A 16,682-nucleotide genomic window follows, 5' to 3' on the forward strand; every position below is an offset into this window, starting at 1 on the left:
CCAGGGGATTTGGAGGCCCTGGACTTCAACCCAGAAGTCCAGGGGGAAGAGTGCCTCTGGCTGCATTTGAAGGAGTCTATACTCAGGTTCACTTTTGAAATGAACACATGTACAGTCATTCACATAAAAGCATATGCATGTGTCAGCATAGTCAGACACTCCTTCTGCTACAAGCATTTGTTTGCTGCTGATTTTGCTTTAGTTTTCATGGTGAATGGCTGACACATGTGTCTTTCCAGACAGCAGTACACTGCAGCACCATCTGCCGGGCAGCTCTTGCTTTCTGGAAGTAACATGACCCTTTTCATTACTATTTTTCCAGTGAGTAGGCAGAAAGAATGGGTTATTCTGCTACTCTAAGTCCAGACAGAGTGGCCAGCTTATCAGAAAAAAACAGCCTGACCTGCTTCTGTGCCATTAGCAGCTGCTTGATATGCCTGAATATGCAGGTGGCATGGAGACAAACTTTATCACCTGCTTAATACCTGCTAAAGGCACAGATGCAGGAGTTAATTGACAAGTTGGCAGCTGTAGTTCCAGCCTATGCCCAGGATCCAAACAGCTGCTTTAGGGTAGCTCAAGGTTTTAATCTGCACTCATTCAGTATCACTTTTCCTTTTTGGCCCTGCTCACTGTGTGGTGGCACAGCGGGGAAGCAGCTTGCCTAGGGAGCAAGAGGCTGTGAGTTTGAATCCCGGCTGGTGTGCTTTCCCAAACTGTGCCTAGTAAATATATATTTGTAGTCACCTATATTGGGCAACCGTGATATAGGAAGGTGCTGAAGGTGGATGCTCACTTCAGTAACAACGGCAAAGGCATCATCTCATACTCTGCAGGAGAAAGGCCATGATAAACCACTCTTGTCTTTTACCAAGAAAACCACATGGCTCTGTGGTCGCCAGGAGTTGACACCGACTCGAGGGCACAATCTTTCCTTTTCCTGTGCAAAATCACAGTTGCTTTTGCAAATTGCCTGGATTTCAAATGTCTCTTGCCATGCAGTATGGGAGGGATGCTGTTTAGGAAACAAGGGTCCTCAAGACCAAGCACACTGACATGCGGAACTAGCTGTGTGGTTCTTTGTATCCTGGTTCAGGTTTCATCCTCTCTCTCTCTCTCTCTCTCTCTCTCTCTCTTCCACTCCTCACTAGGCCAGGCATTTGGCGTATCACAGCCCAGTTTGTCAACACACTGAATTTCAACACAACAACAGAGTTCGAGGTGAAAAAATATGGTATGTTCTTGGGATTGCTGCTTTTGTTGCTCAACAGAACCTCTGCCCTTCTAATTGCTACATGGCAGGCTGCAGTTCTGACTTTTGACTGCCGGGAAATGAAATTATTTACCCATTAAAACACTTGTACTTGGCTTTTCTTTTTGTTAGAAAGTGTTATATTCTTATAATCCAGGGTTCTCGGGCTGTCCAACTTGCAGCCTCCCTGGATGTGTCCCCGATTAAAAAAAAACATATTGACAGGCATGCAGAGATATCAGATGGTACCAATAGAAATATGTTTAATATTTAATATTCAGAGGCTCTGTCTTGAAAAATAAAGTTGAGTAAATATTGGCATTGTCATACAGACTTGTATATTCTGCAATATATCAAGAACCCATAAATAAACTTTCCAAATCAGACCACATTTTGATCCATAGGTAATAGAATGGGTAACTTCGATTTATTGGATGCCATTGAAACACTGAAAGAGAGAGGGGCAATTGAATATCCCAGGGAACAAATTCATAAAGTGTGGGTCACCAGAAGAAACTTGCATCAATTCCTGAGACCAAGGTTGTTTCCACAGTAGCCTTTTCTGGAATTGACATCTGTTGTTTACTCACTTTTAAGAGTGACGTTATCACATTCTAGTATATTCTGTGTGGTTGCTCCTTGCTTTTTTCAATTTCATTTCTGGCAATGTCTTCTTTCTTCTTTTTGCTTTACTATTACTATGAATATTTATATTGTTTTGCTTAATTTTTATTTTGTTTAACTAACTTTTAAATAATATTTTGTTGAACTTTTCATCACAAAGTTCTCAAAGTGGTTTACATAGAAAAACAAGTAATGATTAAATAAGATGGCCCCCTGTCCCGAAAGGGCTCACAGTCTAAAAAGAAGCACAAGCTAGATACCAATAACAGCCACTGGAGGGGTGCTGTGCTGAGTTTGGATAGGGCCAGTTGCTCAATCCCTGCTAAATATAAAAGAATCACCACTTTAAAAGGTGCCTCTTTACTCAGAGCTGGGATATTGGATTTACACTGAATTAAAATTCAGTTGTAGCTGCAGTAGCCTGTCCAGTGTGTGGACAAAGTGCTATTGTGCTTTTTTATATATTAAAAAAAAGATATAGTTCAGCTTATTTTATTGCTTCCTTTTCAACACACCTGAGGCAGTGATTCCTTAGCTAATTATCTACTGTTTTCTACATATGGCTTTAATTACTTGTTTCCTTGCTTTTCAAAATGTTATTTCTCTTATCGTGAAATAGTGCTATTTTGTTGAGCAGTTTCAGGCCTCCATAGCCAGGGAGTTCCATAGGACTGTGGCCATCATGGAAAAGGCCCTGCTTCCAGCCTCAGCAGATGCCTTGCTTGAGATTTCCTTATCTAGGAACTTTCCCCCAGATTTTAAAAGGCACAGGGTGCTCATATGGAATACTGAGGAAAACTACACATGTCACATTTCTGCTTGTATTCTTTGTCTCATCAGTGCTCCCTCATTTTGATGTGACAATTGTTCCAGAACGTAAATACATCCTCCTTTCAGGACAGCAGGACTCTGAATTGCGAATTGACCTCCAGGCTAAGTAAGCTGCATTCAGGAAGGCCATTTCAGATGTAATGAACTGATTTTTTAAAAAAATATACCCTACATAAAACCCCACATAACCAATAATCATTTGGGGGTTGAGCCACTGCCCCCTATCTGGGTGCCTTGACTAAAAAGAGGTGGTTCATGATTGGCTGATTGATTGCATCATATCCTGCTGTTCCTCGGAGCTCAGGGCAGGGTACATATAGCTATATATGTACATGGTACATATAGCTGGCAGAGATGTGCACAGAGCCAGTACGGAGGCCCTTTACAGGCCTCCGAACCAGTTTGAATGGTGGCTAGTTCTGCTGGTTCGATGACACGGGGGTGCAGCTTTAAGGGTGGGGGAGGATGCACTTAGTTCCCCACCGTGTTTCATCACCAGTGCTCAGTTCCTTAAACATCCCCCAGGGCGGCAGCATACCTCCCTGCCGCCCCCTTCGCTACATTTACCAGAAGTACCCAGAAGTAGCGGATGCGCCTGCATGTGCACGCTCACGAGCGCGACGTGCACGCACTCACGCATGTCGCACACAGACGCATCCACTACCTCCGGGTACTTCTGGTAAATGTAGTGAAGGGGGCGGCAGGGAGGTACCCTGCCACCCCGGGAGATGTTTAAGGAACTGAGCACAGTGGGGGAGTTGCATCTTTCCCCGCCCTTAAAGCTGCACTCCTCCCCACCATTGAACCGGCCCCCGCCAGTTCCATGCACATCCCTAATAGCTGGCACAGTTGTCAGGGTATGGGGGAGGGGAGTGACTTATTGCAGGGGGTGGACACCATTCTCATCAGGGTCTAATTGCTTACTCTTTGATGTATTCAAGATTTGCAAAAAACAACAGAAAACAAACAAAGCAATGGCTAGCATCCGGATTAACTTACTCAATACTGAAGTATCACCTAGGAATTTCAGTGGGACTCCTGTTGAGTTATTTAGTCAGGATGTCAGCTAGTGTGTGTTAAGAGCATTTCAGTTTTTTTTTAAAAAAATCTTGTACTAATGACAGTGATACTCTGTTATATTTAAATCCAGTAAAGTGATTTGTACCTTTAACCTAATATATAGGCCTATTTCATTGTTTATAGCAATAATCACTCTACGTAGAACTAGTGAGTTGGCTAGAAAAAGCAGGTGCTTCCTTAGGAGTAATCACATGTGGTGTGAAACTCAGTGGCGGGGGGGGGGGCATACACACACCCTTTGTGTCCACCCTAGTCTGTCACCCTGAAGCTAAATCTTGCTGTCTTCTTCTCCCAACAGATTTTTCTATGGGAAGGGGGTCAATGGCACAGCCTACGTGCGGTTTGGTGTGAGTGATGACAATAAGGAGAAAGTTTATATCCCAGGACTCGAGCAACAAGTCTCCGTAAGAGTTCTTAGCACCTCCACGTATCACACAAACACCCCTGCTCACTTTCCAGAGCACTCTGGAATTCAGCCTGCCTGAGGATTTCCAGATGATGATTTATTCTAACATGAGCAGAAATCTCTACTAGAGATTCTCCAGGCATCAAGGGTCATCACACTATCTCATCTGCTGACCATTTGCTGACCATATGTGAAAAAAGAACTGAAAACCAGTTCTTTTTTAATGGATTGTCAGCAAATGGCCAGCAGATGGTGCTAAGAAATAGCACAATATCCCATGATATCCTCTGGAACTCATGGAGAATCTCTCACAAAAGACTTGTATTCATGTTAGAATAAATTCAACAATTCTACTAGTTTCCCTCCTGATTCTTCAGTCCATCAGATGCTTAGTTCCTAAACTGAAGAGAGCTTAGGTTTGTTAGAACTCCCACTGTCTACCTGGCAATTAACCCTATTCCCAGATGTGTGGGGGACTATGTGTGACTATTCCATAGTAAGCCACATACTCAAAATGTACTCTTCCCTTTATTCTTGTTCAGCACATGTCCTGATGCTGATCTAAAAACAGGATCAAGAATTCAGCATCTAAAACCATGACTGGTGAATAATTTAGGGCCATGTTTTCTGAACGAGCCAAAATCTGGAGGATCAGTCAATGTTGACCTGCTCCTGCTTGAACCAAGGCACAGATAAAGGGCTCTTTCCACCCTGCTTATCAGCTACAATGGAGGCTTTGCAGAGTTCTTGGGCACCTCGGCAAATAAGGCGCATTGGCCTTTTTCCTAGATTCACAAACAGGAGTGAAGAGCTGAAGGGCTCAAGACAAGAACTCTGGCAGCTCTTCTATGCCTGCATTTTGTAATGAGCGTTGAGCCTTTCTAGGGAAGAAGGTGGGGGTTAAAGTGTCCTTTGCCTGTGCCTTGGCTTGGCTTGGCTTCTGTACCACCTGAGCTAACACCAAGATGCTGCCGGCTATGCCCCTGGCACTGGTATCGAGACGTGGCCAACATCAGGCCATGGGCCACCACCCACTTCCCCACAACTCCCAGCTAGGAATCACTTCTCTTGGTAGCTGGACGGCTGTCCTTTTCTCTCTCGCACAAGGCAGAAAGGAAGCTGACCAGCTGGCTAGCAAAGCGCTTGCCATCTGGCCATATCCCATAGGAACATAGGAAGCTGCCATATACTGAGTCAGACCATTGGTCTATCTAGCTCAGTATTGTCTTCACAGACTGGCAGCGGCTTCTCCAAGGTTGCAGGCAGGAGTCTCTCTCAGCCCTATCTTGGAGAAGCCAGAGAGGGAACTTGAAACCTTCTGCTCTTCCCAGAGTGGCTTCATCCCCTGAGGGGAATATCTCATAGTGCTCACACTTCTAGGCCCCCATTCATATGCAACCAGGGTGGACCCTGCTTAACTAAGGGGACAAGTCATGCTTGCTACCAAAAGACCAGCTCTCCTTGAGCAAGAGAGAGAAAGGAAACCATCCAGGCAGCTAGTGAACATCTTGCAAGTTGGGAGATGCAGAAGGGAAGCAGTGCATGAGGTGGGCTGCCCCCCCCCCCGATGCTAGCATGGCGGTCAGGGGACTGGGCTGGACCAGGCCAGAAGGTCCTTTGTGGCAAGGAGCCCGAGAATGGGATCAGCAAGGCAGTTGAGGCAACACCTGCAGGAGGTGGGGGGTTGCTGGCTGCTCCAGGACACAAGTGACGCCTGAGGCCATCGCCTCACCTTGCCTCATTGATGAGCTGCCCCTGCAAATTGGGCTAAGGTACTTAATAATGAAAGTCCTTGGCATTATAAGCTTTGTTGGAGCTTAGATGGAGTGCTGGATTGGGTTGACAGTCACTTATGCCTGTTCTACAGTCTTCCATTGTGTTGTTTGGCTTAGGCCAGCTCTTAACCTGTAATATTTCCAAAGCAAAGCAAAAATAAAACAATGTTACCTTTCCCCATTTCTGTTGCTCTGGGGCTCCACATTTGACCTATGCAGCTAGAGTGACCTATGGAGCTAGCATCCATCTTCCTTATCCCCAACTCCTGGACCCTGAGATCTCACTCTTCTCTCTCTCTTTCAGGACTTAGGAGAGTAGTGTCCTGCATTACTATGTATGTAATTGAATTGATCATGTATCCTTCTCCTCACCCATATCAGATAACCGATGGCCGTGGCTCACTAATGCTGAAACGCAGCCTCCTCGCAGAGAAACTGGGGCGCCCTCTGGAGAACCTAATTGGAACAGCACTCTACATTGCAGCCACTGTCATAGAGGCAGCAAGTAAGTTTGGAAATGGGAATGCTGTTTCCTGCTAACAGCTTGTTTTGACTGGGTGGCTTGTCTTTTTTCTTTATTTCACTATCTCTTTCCCTTGTTCCTGCAGGTGGCGAGCTGGAGGAGCAGGAGCTTGCTTCAGTGAAATTTTTGGCATCTCCATATTCAGTTGATCTGTCCAAAACCAAGCGCCATTTTGTCCCTGGTGCACCCTTTGAAGTGCTGGTGTGTGTGTGCTGTATCTTCTGCAGAGCATATGTCCCATGTTATGTTGTTCGTTTGCAAGGGATTTGTTTGCAGTCCTGCCTCTCATTACTTTTTGCATCTTGTCTTCCTGGCTTCTAGTATTGCACCTACCGTAATAGCCAACAGAGGTCATTGCTCCGGTGAGATAATATCATTTACAGATCCTCTTAAAACACAGGGATGCAAGCCTTTAAGATCCACATATCTATTCCTCAGGCTGGAAATCCAAGAAAAAGAGTATAGCATGAGAGTGGCTCAACAGCTCTTGAAGTGTAATGTGGATATGCTTTATAATATACTGGCCGACCCCGCACAGAGCATCTGTGTGTTCTTTGGGGCCAGCGGTTACTTCTTCCCCCCCACCTTCTGCCCCAGACTCTGCTTCCGGGCCCAGCCGCCTCTCCTCCCCACTGCCCCTTCTGCCCCTCCCCCCCACTTTCTTTCCTCCCTCCTGGGCCTTGCCTCTGCGTCCGGGCTGGGCCAGCCGCCACCTCTGGCCTCCACGGCCAGGCCCGCCATTGCCGCAGCAACCAATCCTCCTGGGTGCGCCTCAGCCAATCAGGCGCGTCTGCTGCCCAGCCAATCAGCTGGGCTCTGGGACGCACATTCCAAGGCACACCCAGGAGAATTTTATATATATATATATATATATATATATATATATATATATATATATATATAGTGACTTGCCCAACCCACGTTGTTCCTTCTCTTGTGCCATTAACAGCAGCTTGACATGCAGTAAAAAAGCAGGTATCATTTAATCTGCTGCTTTCCAGGAAAATCTTCAACAATCATAAGTAGATGAAAGCTCCTTAATTCTCTTCAATTAACTATATGGCAGTTGGAGAAAAGTCTTAGATCCTTGTTGGGTCCTAGAGTTTAGGACCCAACACATCACTATCTCCAGCTCTCTTTAAGAGGAGAGCTGGCCTTGTGGTAGCAAGCAAGACTTATCCCCATGGCTAAGCAGGGTCCATCCTGGTTGCATATGAAAGGGAGACGAGAAGTGTGAGCCCTGTAAGATATTCCCCTCAGGGGATGGAGCCGCTCTGGGAAGAGCAGAAGGTCCCAAGTTCCCTCCCTGGCAGCTTCTCCAAGATAGGGCTGAGAGAGATTCCTGCCTGCAACCTTGGAGAAGCCACTGCCAGTCTGTGCAGACAATACTGAGCTAGATGGACCAATGGTTTGACTCGGTATATGGCAGCTTCCTATGTTCCTATGTCAGGAAAAGCATCATCTACTAAATGTTTACATTTTGCGCCACTATTAAAGGCAAGACTTAAAGCCAGTCAAAGAAAGAAAGAAAGATGGCAAGCTTTAATGTACATTCTAGCCTTTGTGAGTTTGACTTTTAAATTGTAGATAGTGAGAAAGAGCCAAAACACGATTGAAGCTTCTTCTGTGAAAAACCCTGAGAATCCTGAGCAGCAGCGGCCGGCGCAGGTGGGTGCTGCTGGGGGCGGGGCAGCGGGAGGCACCTCTAACTGCAAATTGGTAGGTGTTTTTCTCTCCACCTGCCATACCTGAAAGCTGCTCAGAGCAGCAGTGCACCACCCGGCACCTGCTGCAGCAGAAGCTCGGCTCCACCCCTCAGCTGGCCTCCGCACATGCGTGGAGGCCATTTCCTGGCCAAGCCAATGACCTCCACCAGCTGAGTGGAGGAGTCAGCCCTCCGCCGCAGGGGGTGCATCCTGCTCCAAATAGCTTTCCGGTGCGGCGGGAGGAGAGGTAAGCAGCACCTACTAATTTTCAGCTAAAGGTGCCTCCCACCCACCTCCCACCCGCATCTGCCGCCGCCGATCCTGAGGTAAAGAGGTTGGGGGGCAGCACCAGAAGTCAGCAGAATCAGGCATTTCCCAAGGCCCAGGTCATTTGAGGGGTTCACCTGCTGAGTGCCAGGTCCTTGAAAGAGGACCTGGCTTGGTCAGAGGCAGCATACGCAGAGGACTCTGGCTGTGCCTGGGTCCCATACAAAGGGGATCACAGAATCTCCTAAGATGGTGCAAATACCTCTGCAGTTTAAGTGGGCCACTTCCCTTTGCCTCTCCCTTCAACCATCTCTTGGCTGTTTCCAGGTAGCTACAGGGCCTTCTTAGGCAGGGATGGCCTAAGGTATTGTGGCACCAAATTCTGCCTTGCCCCCTGCCCGTGATGGGCGCCAGTCACCTTTCAGAACCAATCTTTGCAAGCTTTAAAAGTGGCAGTGGGGACAGGGATGAGGGAAGGTTGCCAGCAGCCTCCTATCAGGGATGTACAACTTTGGCCCGCCAGCTGCTGTTGGACTACAATGCCCAGCATCCCCAGTCACAGTAGCCAATAATTAGGGATGATGGGCATTGTAGTCCAACGGCAGCTGGAGGGTCAAAGTTGTGTAGCCTTATCTTATAGCACGGTGCCTCCTGCAGGCTTTGCAAGGAGTGTGTGAGGAGAGGTGCTCCTTGAAAAGCTTGCAAGGGGTCAGATCAATCCCAAAGAGCTGCTACAATGGTAGGGGGCATCTTGCCATGTTGTTGGTGCCCCAGTAATCTGCTGCCTGAAGCAACCGTCTCACCTTGCCTCATGAAAGGGCCTCCTCTGCTCTTAGGCAGTGTTTTCCAAAGGCTCCTAAGAAGCTGGACCTAGCTCCACTCTGTGTGGGGTGGGGTGGAGAAGGAGAGAATAAGAATACATTTGATGTAATGTGCTCTATTGCTCTCTGCAGGTCGGAATGTGTTCATCCATGTATTAGCCTGTGCACTTACCTACTTGTTTCAAGTATCGTCATGTGCACATGTGACCAAACATAACAAACTTCTCTTTCCCCTCGCCAGGCTACTGTTTCACTCTCAGATGGCACTCCTGCCTCCAACCTCCCAGTCCGTTTCTCAACCCAGATAAGAGGGGGCTCATCCCCCAATGATGAGCGAGTGGACAGCAGTGAGCAAGGGGCTGTGATATACAGGATGAATGTTCCCTCTGGAGCTACCTCCATCACTTTCACGGTATGTGCACCATGGACCCACCAGGAAGGCCTCAAATTTTCAGTGTGAGAATGTGGGAGGAGAGGCGTGTGAATGGAAAGAAAGAGAAGAGGAACTTGGGGCCTGGCCTGGAAACTGGGAGACTTGGTAGGCATGGCCTCCCTGCTTTTAAAGAACTCCCTGCCATGGATCAGAACGCACTAGCTGCTGCTGCTGCTGCTGCTACTACTACTACTACTACTATTTATTTACTGCTTTTCAACAAAAGTTCCCAAAGTGGTTTACATAGATATAAATAAATAAAATGGTTCCCTGTCCCCAAAGGGCTCACAATCTAAAAAAACAACAACCATAAGACAAATACCAGCAACCACCGCTGGAGGGATGCTGTGCCGGCGCTGTATAAGGCCAGTTGCTCACCCCTGTCAATGTCTGGTAGCTCCATATCTGGAGCTCCCGAATATGGTAACTCCATATTTGGAGCCACCATATGGAAGCTTCATATTTATAGGCAGCTTGTCAATGATTGACGATTACTAGGGAGCAATAGCAGGAGAGGCTGTTACCTTGGAGTGCTGCTTGTGGACTTCCTGAAGGCATCTTACTGGACGGGGAGCAGGAGGATGCTGGACTAGATGGACCTTTTGGTCTGATCCAGCTCAGTTCTCATTAACCTATCAGTCAATCAATCATCTTCATTACAGTCCAAGACCAGCATAAGATAATAGTAGAGCATGGTTAAAAGCAATTATAAAGTGGTACGGTCATAAGAAAAATTATGCTACATTAAAATTACCATTAGCTATAATTGCTGCAAGATAGGTACAACAGATATTCTATAAAATTACTAAAAACTGTTAATAATTATTGTGAGCCATAATTACTAAAACAAATGCTACTCTAAAGTTGTAAATAAGACTATAAAACTACTACTAAAGCTCCGATAAAATATTATAAAATATTATTAAATCAGTATATGTCATTACATATGGAACCATAAAACTGCATTACTTTAAAATTATTACTCTAATATTAAACATTATTATGTTATATGATACTTAAAAACTGCTACCCTTGCAGGGAGCTATGAGATTATTAAAATTCTAATGTATATAATGAAAAATATACATTATACATATACATAGGATAGGAGTGCTAGAAAATAGTGGCATAGATTGCAGTTCAAAACTATGCAGAGTTGATACGAGGGAAAGGCCTGGTCGTCATGGTCCGACGGATCTACACGCTGCCATGCAGAACCTGGCGGTATTAAACGTGAAGGTCGGGACTTCATCTGAAAGCAGCAACTGGATATAGAAATGGTTTGGGCAGCCAGGGTACTTGCAGTTCTTATTAAGTACCGTAGGGCAGGGGTTCTCAAGTACCTTAGGGCTCGGGTCTCCAGATGTTGGATTATGGCTCCCGCCATTCCTAGCTACCACGGTCTTGGGCTGGGGACCCAAATGTGAGAACTCAAAAATCTGGGGACCCAAGTTTGAGAACCTCTGCTTTAGGAGGTGCAGAAGCAAACATAGACTCTATAGAGGTAGGCGGTGCTAGTTCCAAAGCAACATCAGTCCAGCTGATCATAGGAACATAGGAAACTGCCATATACTGAGTCAGACCCTTGGTCCATCTAGCGCAGTATTGTCTTCACAGACTGGCAGCGGCTTCTCCAAGGTTGCAGGCAGGAATCTCTCTCAGCCCTATCTTAGAGATGCCAGGGAGGGAACTTGGAACCTTCTGCTCTTCCCAGAGCGGCTCCATCCCCTGAGGGGAATATCTTGGAGTGCTCACACATCAAGTCTCCCATTCACATGCAACCAGGGCAGACCCTGCTTAGCTATGGGGACAAGTCATACTTGCTACCACAAAACCAGCTCTCCTCTCTCATTAAAATTGATGTTGGACTAGATCCCACATGGACATATGAAGCTGCCTTATATTAAATCACCCGATTGCCTTATATTATATCATCTGTCTTATATTAAATCATCTAGTCCTGGACTGTTGTCTCTAACTGCCAGCAGCTTCCCAAGGCCCCAGCCTGCGTACCAGGGATCCTTTTAAATTGGAGATACAGGAGGCCGAACCTGGGGCCTTCCGCATACAAAAGTTGCGCTCTGCAACTAAACTACAGACCCTTCCCTGTTTTTGCAACAGGTGCAGCTTTCCTAGCATGGAAGTATTTTAATAGGGAAGGTGCAAAAACAGGGCAACGGTGCTATGCCAAGCCCATGGCAGGTCACAGTTCATCTTGCTGGACTCTGTTTGCCATTGTGGGTCATAAAATGTGTGGCTCGGCTCAGAGAGATCTGATATTTTAGTCTCCTCAGTGCTTAGGATGGGGTGTAGCAGATCCATGAAAAGATGTTTTAAATCAAGAACCATCAAAACCCACCCCACCCATCTCCCAAACACAAAGTTTGAATCCCTGTCTCTAGAACCCATATTGAAGATTGTATGAGACAGGTGGGTGTATGAGAGGGTGCTGAGAAAGGAAAAACAAAAGGTTATGGGGCAAGATAATATGTGGGTGGATCGATACAGAGAACATGTTTACACCAGATTTAAACTGGAGTATCTGACATATCTTGTTGTTTTTTAAAAGTATTTTAATTGGTTTTTAATGGTTTTAATAGTTTTTGAATTGTTTTTATATTGTTTTTAGCACTGCTTTGAATTGTGTTTTTATGACTTTTAAAAAGTTGTTGCACACCGCCCAGAGCCTCTGGATGGGGTAGTTTATAAGTGTAATAAACAATAACAATAACAATATCTTCTCCTCGGGGAATCCTGGGAACTGTAGTTCATAGTAATAATCATCATAATAGTAATAATAATTCATAACCATCGTTCAGGGTGGTATGGTGGGATTAGGAATCAGTAACAGAGAATTCCTAGCTGCCTCACCAAACGTTGGTTCCCAGATTTCTCTGGAGGACATTGTGACCGTGAAGCTTGTATAAAATGTATAATGGTATATAAATTCAGGTTAGATCCATCCCTTAAAGTGTGTGCCTTTGTTGCCCGCGTAGATAACAGCAGGGACAGAGTCTCCAACAGAAGTCACTCTGACTGCCAAAGCAATGAACTCTCCAAGAGGCAACTACTTGATCATTGAAAGCCCAAAATACCAAGGCTTGAACCCCGGAGAAACTCTCTCGCTGGGGCTGAAACACGTTGGATCGGCTGCCTTCTCCCACTTCTACTACCTGGTGAATCCTTGAGGCAGGATGACGGGCCCTATCATTTCGTGGATTAATAAAGGGTTACTAGAGAGTGTCTGCTATTACCAGAGGCTTCCAATTAACTGCAGGAATGTAGCCCTTTTCATACATGTTGTACCAGTGTGCAGATGTCTGCACACTCATAAATGTTTTTGTGTGAATAACTGTACCTGTGTTCATTTTAAAAGTGAACCTGGGTACAGGCATCTCGAATACATGCTATAGATTAGAAGGGATTGCTGTACCTGTGTTCAACATAATGTGTGAATAACCGTACCTGTATACAGGTTTGTACCTGCATACACTGTACACTTGTTGAACAAGTTTTTAACAGAATGTCTGAATAGGGCTTATGTCATTAAGCAACAGGTGGGAATAAATTCAGGGCTTATTACCATGGGGTAAGATTTATGTAAACAGGCTTCCAAGTGACTTGATTATTGAAGTTAATCCTTCCCCTAGTCACAGATAAGAGGAAGGGGCTGGAAGACATGCAAAAATAGTATGTGGTGCCATCTTTTGTGGACTGTGCCACTTCAGAATGCAGGTGAGAAATTACATACCTGAATGTCCCCTTACATTGGTAGGGGGGAACCATCAAACACTCCCTCCATATGAAAATTTAGCATGTCAGGGTGAAGGTTTCTGGCCTAGTCCTTTACCTGGCATGCAGATTTTCCATGTCATGGGAATTTAGGATGTGATGCCTTCACCTGCACTCAGTGGTACTGTCCAGGTAGGACAACACTACATACTATTTCTGCACATTGCAGCAAGATAATGCATGTACTTTGAACATAGGCAAACCTTGTTACCTGTGGATTCAGCATCTGTGGTTTGGCTTATCTGCAGCCAAGGAATTGACACTCAGCCTTGGCATGTGCAGAAAAAAGGAAGGAAAGTGTTAAATTCATGTAACCATGGGTCAGGGTAGTGGTGGCTGGAAATGACCTCGGAGATAATTTCCGGCTGCCATTTTGAGCATGAGAGCCATTTTGTGGCTCGTTTAGTTTTTAAGAACCCTTTCTACCCCGCAAAAAATCACGGAATAATGGGAGGAAATCCGGACTTCTGGGGGGTTCTTGAGCAGGTTACCCACTCTAGAACCACCGGGCTCGCAGCCAAGCCCGGTGGTTCTGACGATCTGCAAAAATCGGGCTAGGCTTTCCTAGCCCAATTTTTGCAGATCGTCAGAATAGCCTCTCTGTATTCGCGGTTTTGTGGTTTTGCTATCTGCAGTAATTGCGGAGAATGGAACCCCGCGAATACTAATGTCCATCTGTATTAAAAAATGCTGCACAAGTGCCAAATACTCCTATTTGAATTGACTCTCTGCTTCCAGGTTTTGAACAAAGGCGACATTGTCTCTGCCAACAGTATCAACCGTGGAACCTTTACGGTCATCTCTATCCCCATCACACCCAGCCTGATGCCAACGTTCCGCTTTGTGGCCTTCTACCGTGTTGGGGATGAAGTTGTGGCAAACTCCATCTGGGTTGACGTCGTGGACCGCTGTGACGGAAGAGTAAGTAGCGCATTTGAACATTAGAGCTGTGTAGAACACTTGACAGCGTGTTCTGGGTTTTCTACAGGAAAACTTGAGTTGTGGCCTGAGCGAGGTGGCCTCAAGTTGCGCCTAAGACAGAATTTGGGGCAAGGTTTGGGGCTCTTGTCACTGCAGGAGGGCTGACCTGGAACTGCTGGGAGGCTGACCAGACTCTAGGTGGGCTCACACTCTTCTAATTAGGGTAGGAGACAAACAGGCCTACCCAGGTTTGGGAGCTGTGTGCACTCCCTTCCTCGATGATCTGTGATGAAAAAGCAAGGTTGGAGGGGGAGGAAGTGAACATCTGCTAAACAGCAGCTGGGTTGGGGGACTTCCTGTCTTCCCTTCTTTACAGAGCTGGGTGCAGCTGCTGGGTTGGATGTTGCTCTCTAGGGTTGCCAACATTTCATTGCCAGAATGAGGGTCACAAGTGGGTGGGGGGGGCAGGAGGTGTATGCAGTAGTAATCAAGGGCCTGAGTATCATTGACATATATGTAATTTAATTATATGCTATTGAATAATGCCAGCATTGTTATTATTTAGAACATATTCAGGTTATACCACTTTTCAACCAAAAACTTCTCAAAATAAGCTGCTCGCCCTGCCACCAAAATGAGGGATGGAGGAGGTGTGTTCACCTATCGGCTAGATTTACCCTGAAGTCCCTACGAGTTACCAGGGAGCAGTTCACACACAATTCGGGTTTTTCACTGTGCATTAAAGTGTAACCCGATTTATATCCAGGGTTTAAAAGGTCACTTTTGTGTTGGTTTTTTGGGACAACTTTGAGTCCACAGTAAAGCCTCCCCATAAACTTGTGGTAAAACCTGCTGTATGTAAAAGTCCCAGGAGATGCCTGGGACTGAATCGGGGACCTTCTGCACACAAGGCAGATAGATGCTCTACCATTGGCCCCACCCCCAACTAGCCCAGTTTTCTGTTTCCAGCCGTGACCAACAAGATGCTTGTGGGAAGTTTACAAGCAGGACACAAAGGCAATAGCCACCTCCTGTTGTTTGTCCCCAGTGCCTGGCAGTGGTGTTGTCCTGCAGCAATGGGCGGGGAGGGATGCAGTCCCGGTCCTTTCCCCCCTCCAGGGACTCTGAAGGGACACAAAGCCCTTGGCTTTCTATGGGGAAATACTGTGATGCTTTTGCTATTCCAACCATTTATTACCATTCTTCCTGTCTTAGGGACATAGGAAGCCGCAGGGGCGGAGCCACCATTGAACATATGGGTTTCAAGAACCCGGGTCACTGCCCCTCAGGGGCCACGCCTCATGCCCCAGCCCTGCCCCCTGTGTCTGACGTCAGACGCAGGGGGTGTAGCTCTGCTTGCTTGCAGCCCCATTTGCAAACAAAATCCCCGGCCAGCGTTGTGTTTGCAGCACGGCCGGTGCGGCTCTCCCTGCCTAAAAGGCAGGTAGAGTTGCTCCCGGCCATGCTGAGAAAGCAGCACAGCCTGGAGATTGTGCTTGCAAATGGGGCTGTGCTTGCAAATGGGGCTATGCCCCCTGTGTCTGATGTCAGATGCAGGGGATGGGGCTTAGCGTCATGTCAGATGCAGGGGGTGGGGCTAGGGGGCCGTGGTGGCAGGCTGGGCACAGGCCGCCACTGGCCTCCCTCCGCCTCTGGGAAGATGCTTTATACTGAGTCAGACCCTTGGTCCAGCTAGCTCAGTGTTGGCTACACTGACTGGCAGTCTGGCAGTGGCTCTACATAGTTTCAGGCAGGAGTCTTTCCCCTCCCTACCTAGATGGGATTTGATCTCTGCTGCCAGAGATTGAACCTAGGACTGTCAGCAGCATGCAAGTCCAACAGTGGACTAGAGTCAGGACATCCTAAAACGAATGACAGGGAATACTTACTGAAATGCACTGGTTTCTTCCAATTGACCATGGAATGCACTGAATGGCTATTGGCCATTTGGAAATTCCATGCATCCCTATGGCCATTTGGAAAGAACCAGAGCATTTCAGTGGGCATTCCCTGGTATTCAATCTAGTACATTCCCTAGAGTCTAGAAGATCCTTGACTTCTTGTAAGAGAATGCCCCATATTATTCATCCATCCATCCACTTTATTACGGCCAACGGCCAAATAAAATAAAACAATATTATTGCATCTAGCTAAGTGAGGGATGGGCATGGCCATGGAGTAGGGTGGGTGTGGCTGTCATGGAGAACGCCTGAATCAGTAGCTACATCACTGGCACCCGGTATTGAGCATA

General features: G+C 46.5%; 1 protein-coding gene across 3 annotated transcripts in view; it reads left to right on the plus strand.

Moving 5' to 3' along the window:
- Positions 1–16,682, plus strand: part of LOC128343033 (complement C4-like) — an 83,817-nt gene that overhangs the window by 14,830 nt on the left and 52,305 nt on the right. For all 3 annotated transcript variants that reach the window (XM_053291376.1, XM_053291378.1, XM_053291377.1), the window contains 8 exons: positions 1,152–1,234; positions 2,717–2,813; positions 4,086–4,191; positions 6,350–6,473; positions 6,577–6,692; positions 9,527–9,697; positions 12,715–12,894; positions 14,249–14,431. In XM_053291376.1, coding sequence (XP_053147351.1) covers positions 1,152–1,234; positions 2,717–2,813; positions 4,086–4,191; positions 6,350–6,473; positions 6,577–6,692; positions 9,527–9,697; positions 12,715–12,894; positions 14,249–14,431 — 1,060 coding nt within the window. The remainder of the gene's footprint in view (positions 1–1,151; positions 1,235–2,716; positions 2,814–4,085; positions 4,192–6,349; positions 6,474–6,576; positions 6,693–9,526; positions 9,698–12,714; positions 12,895–14,248; positions 14,432–16,682) is intronic.

Source organism: Hemicordylus capensis, chromosome 2 (assembly GCF_027244095.1).
Source record: "Hemicordylus capensis ecotype Gifberg chromosome 2, rHemCap1.1.pri, whole genome shotgun sequence".
Lineage (NCBI taxonomy): Eukaryota > Metazoa > Chordata > Lepidosauria > Squamata > Cordylidae > Hemicordylus > Hemicordylus capensis.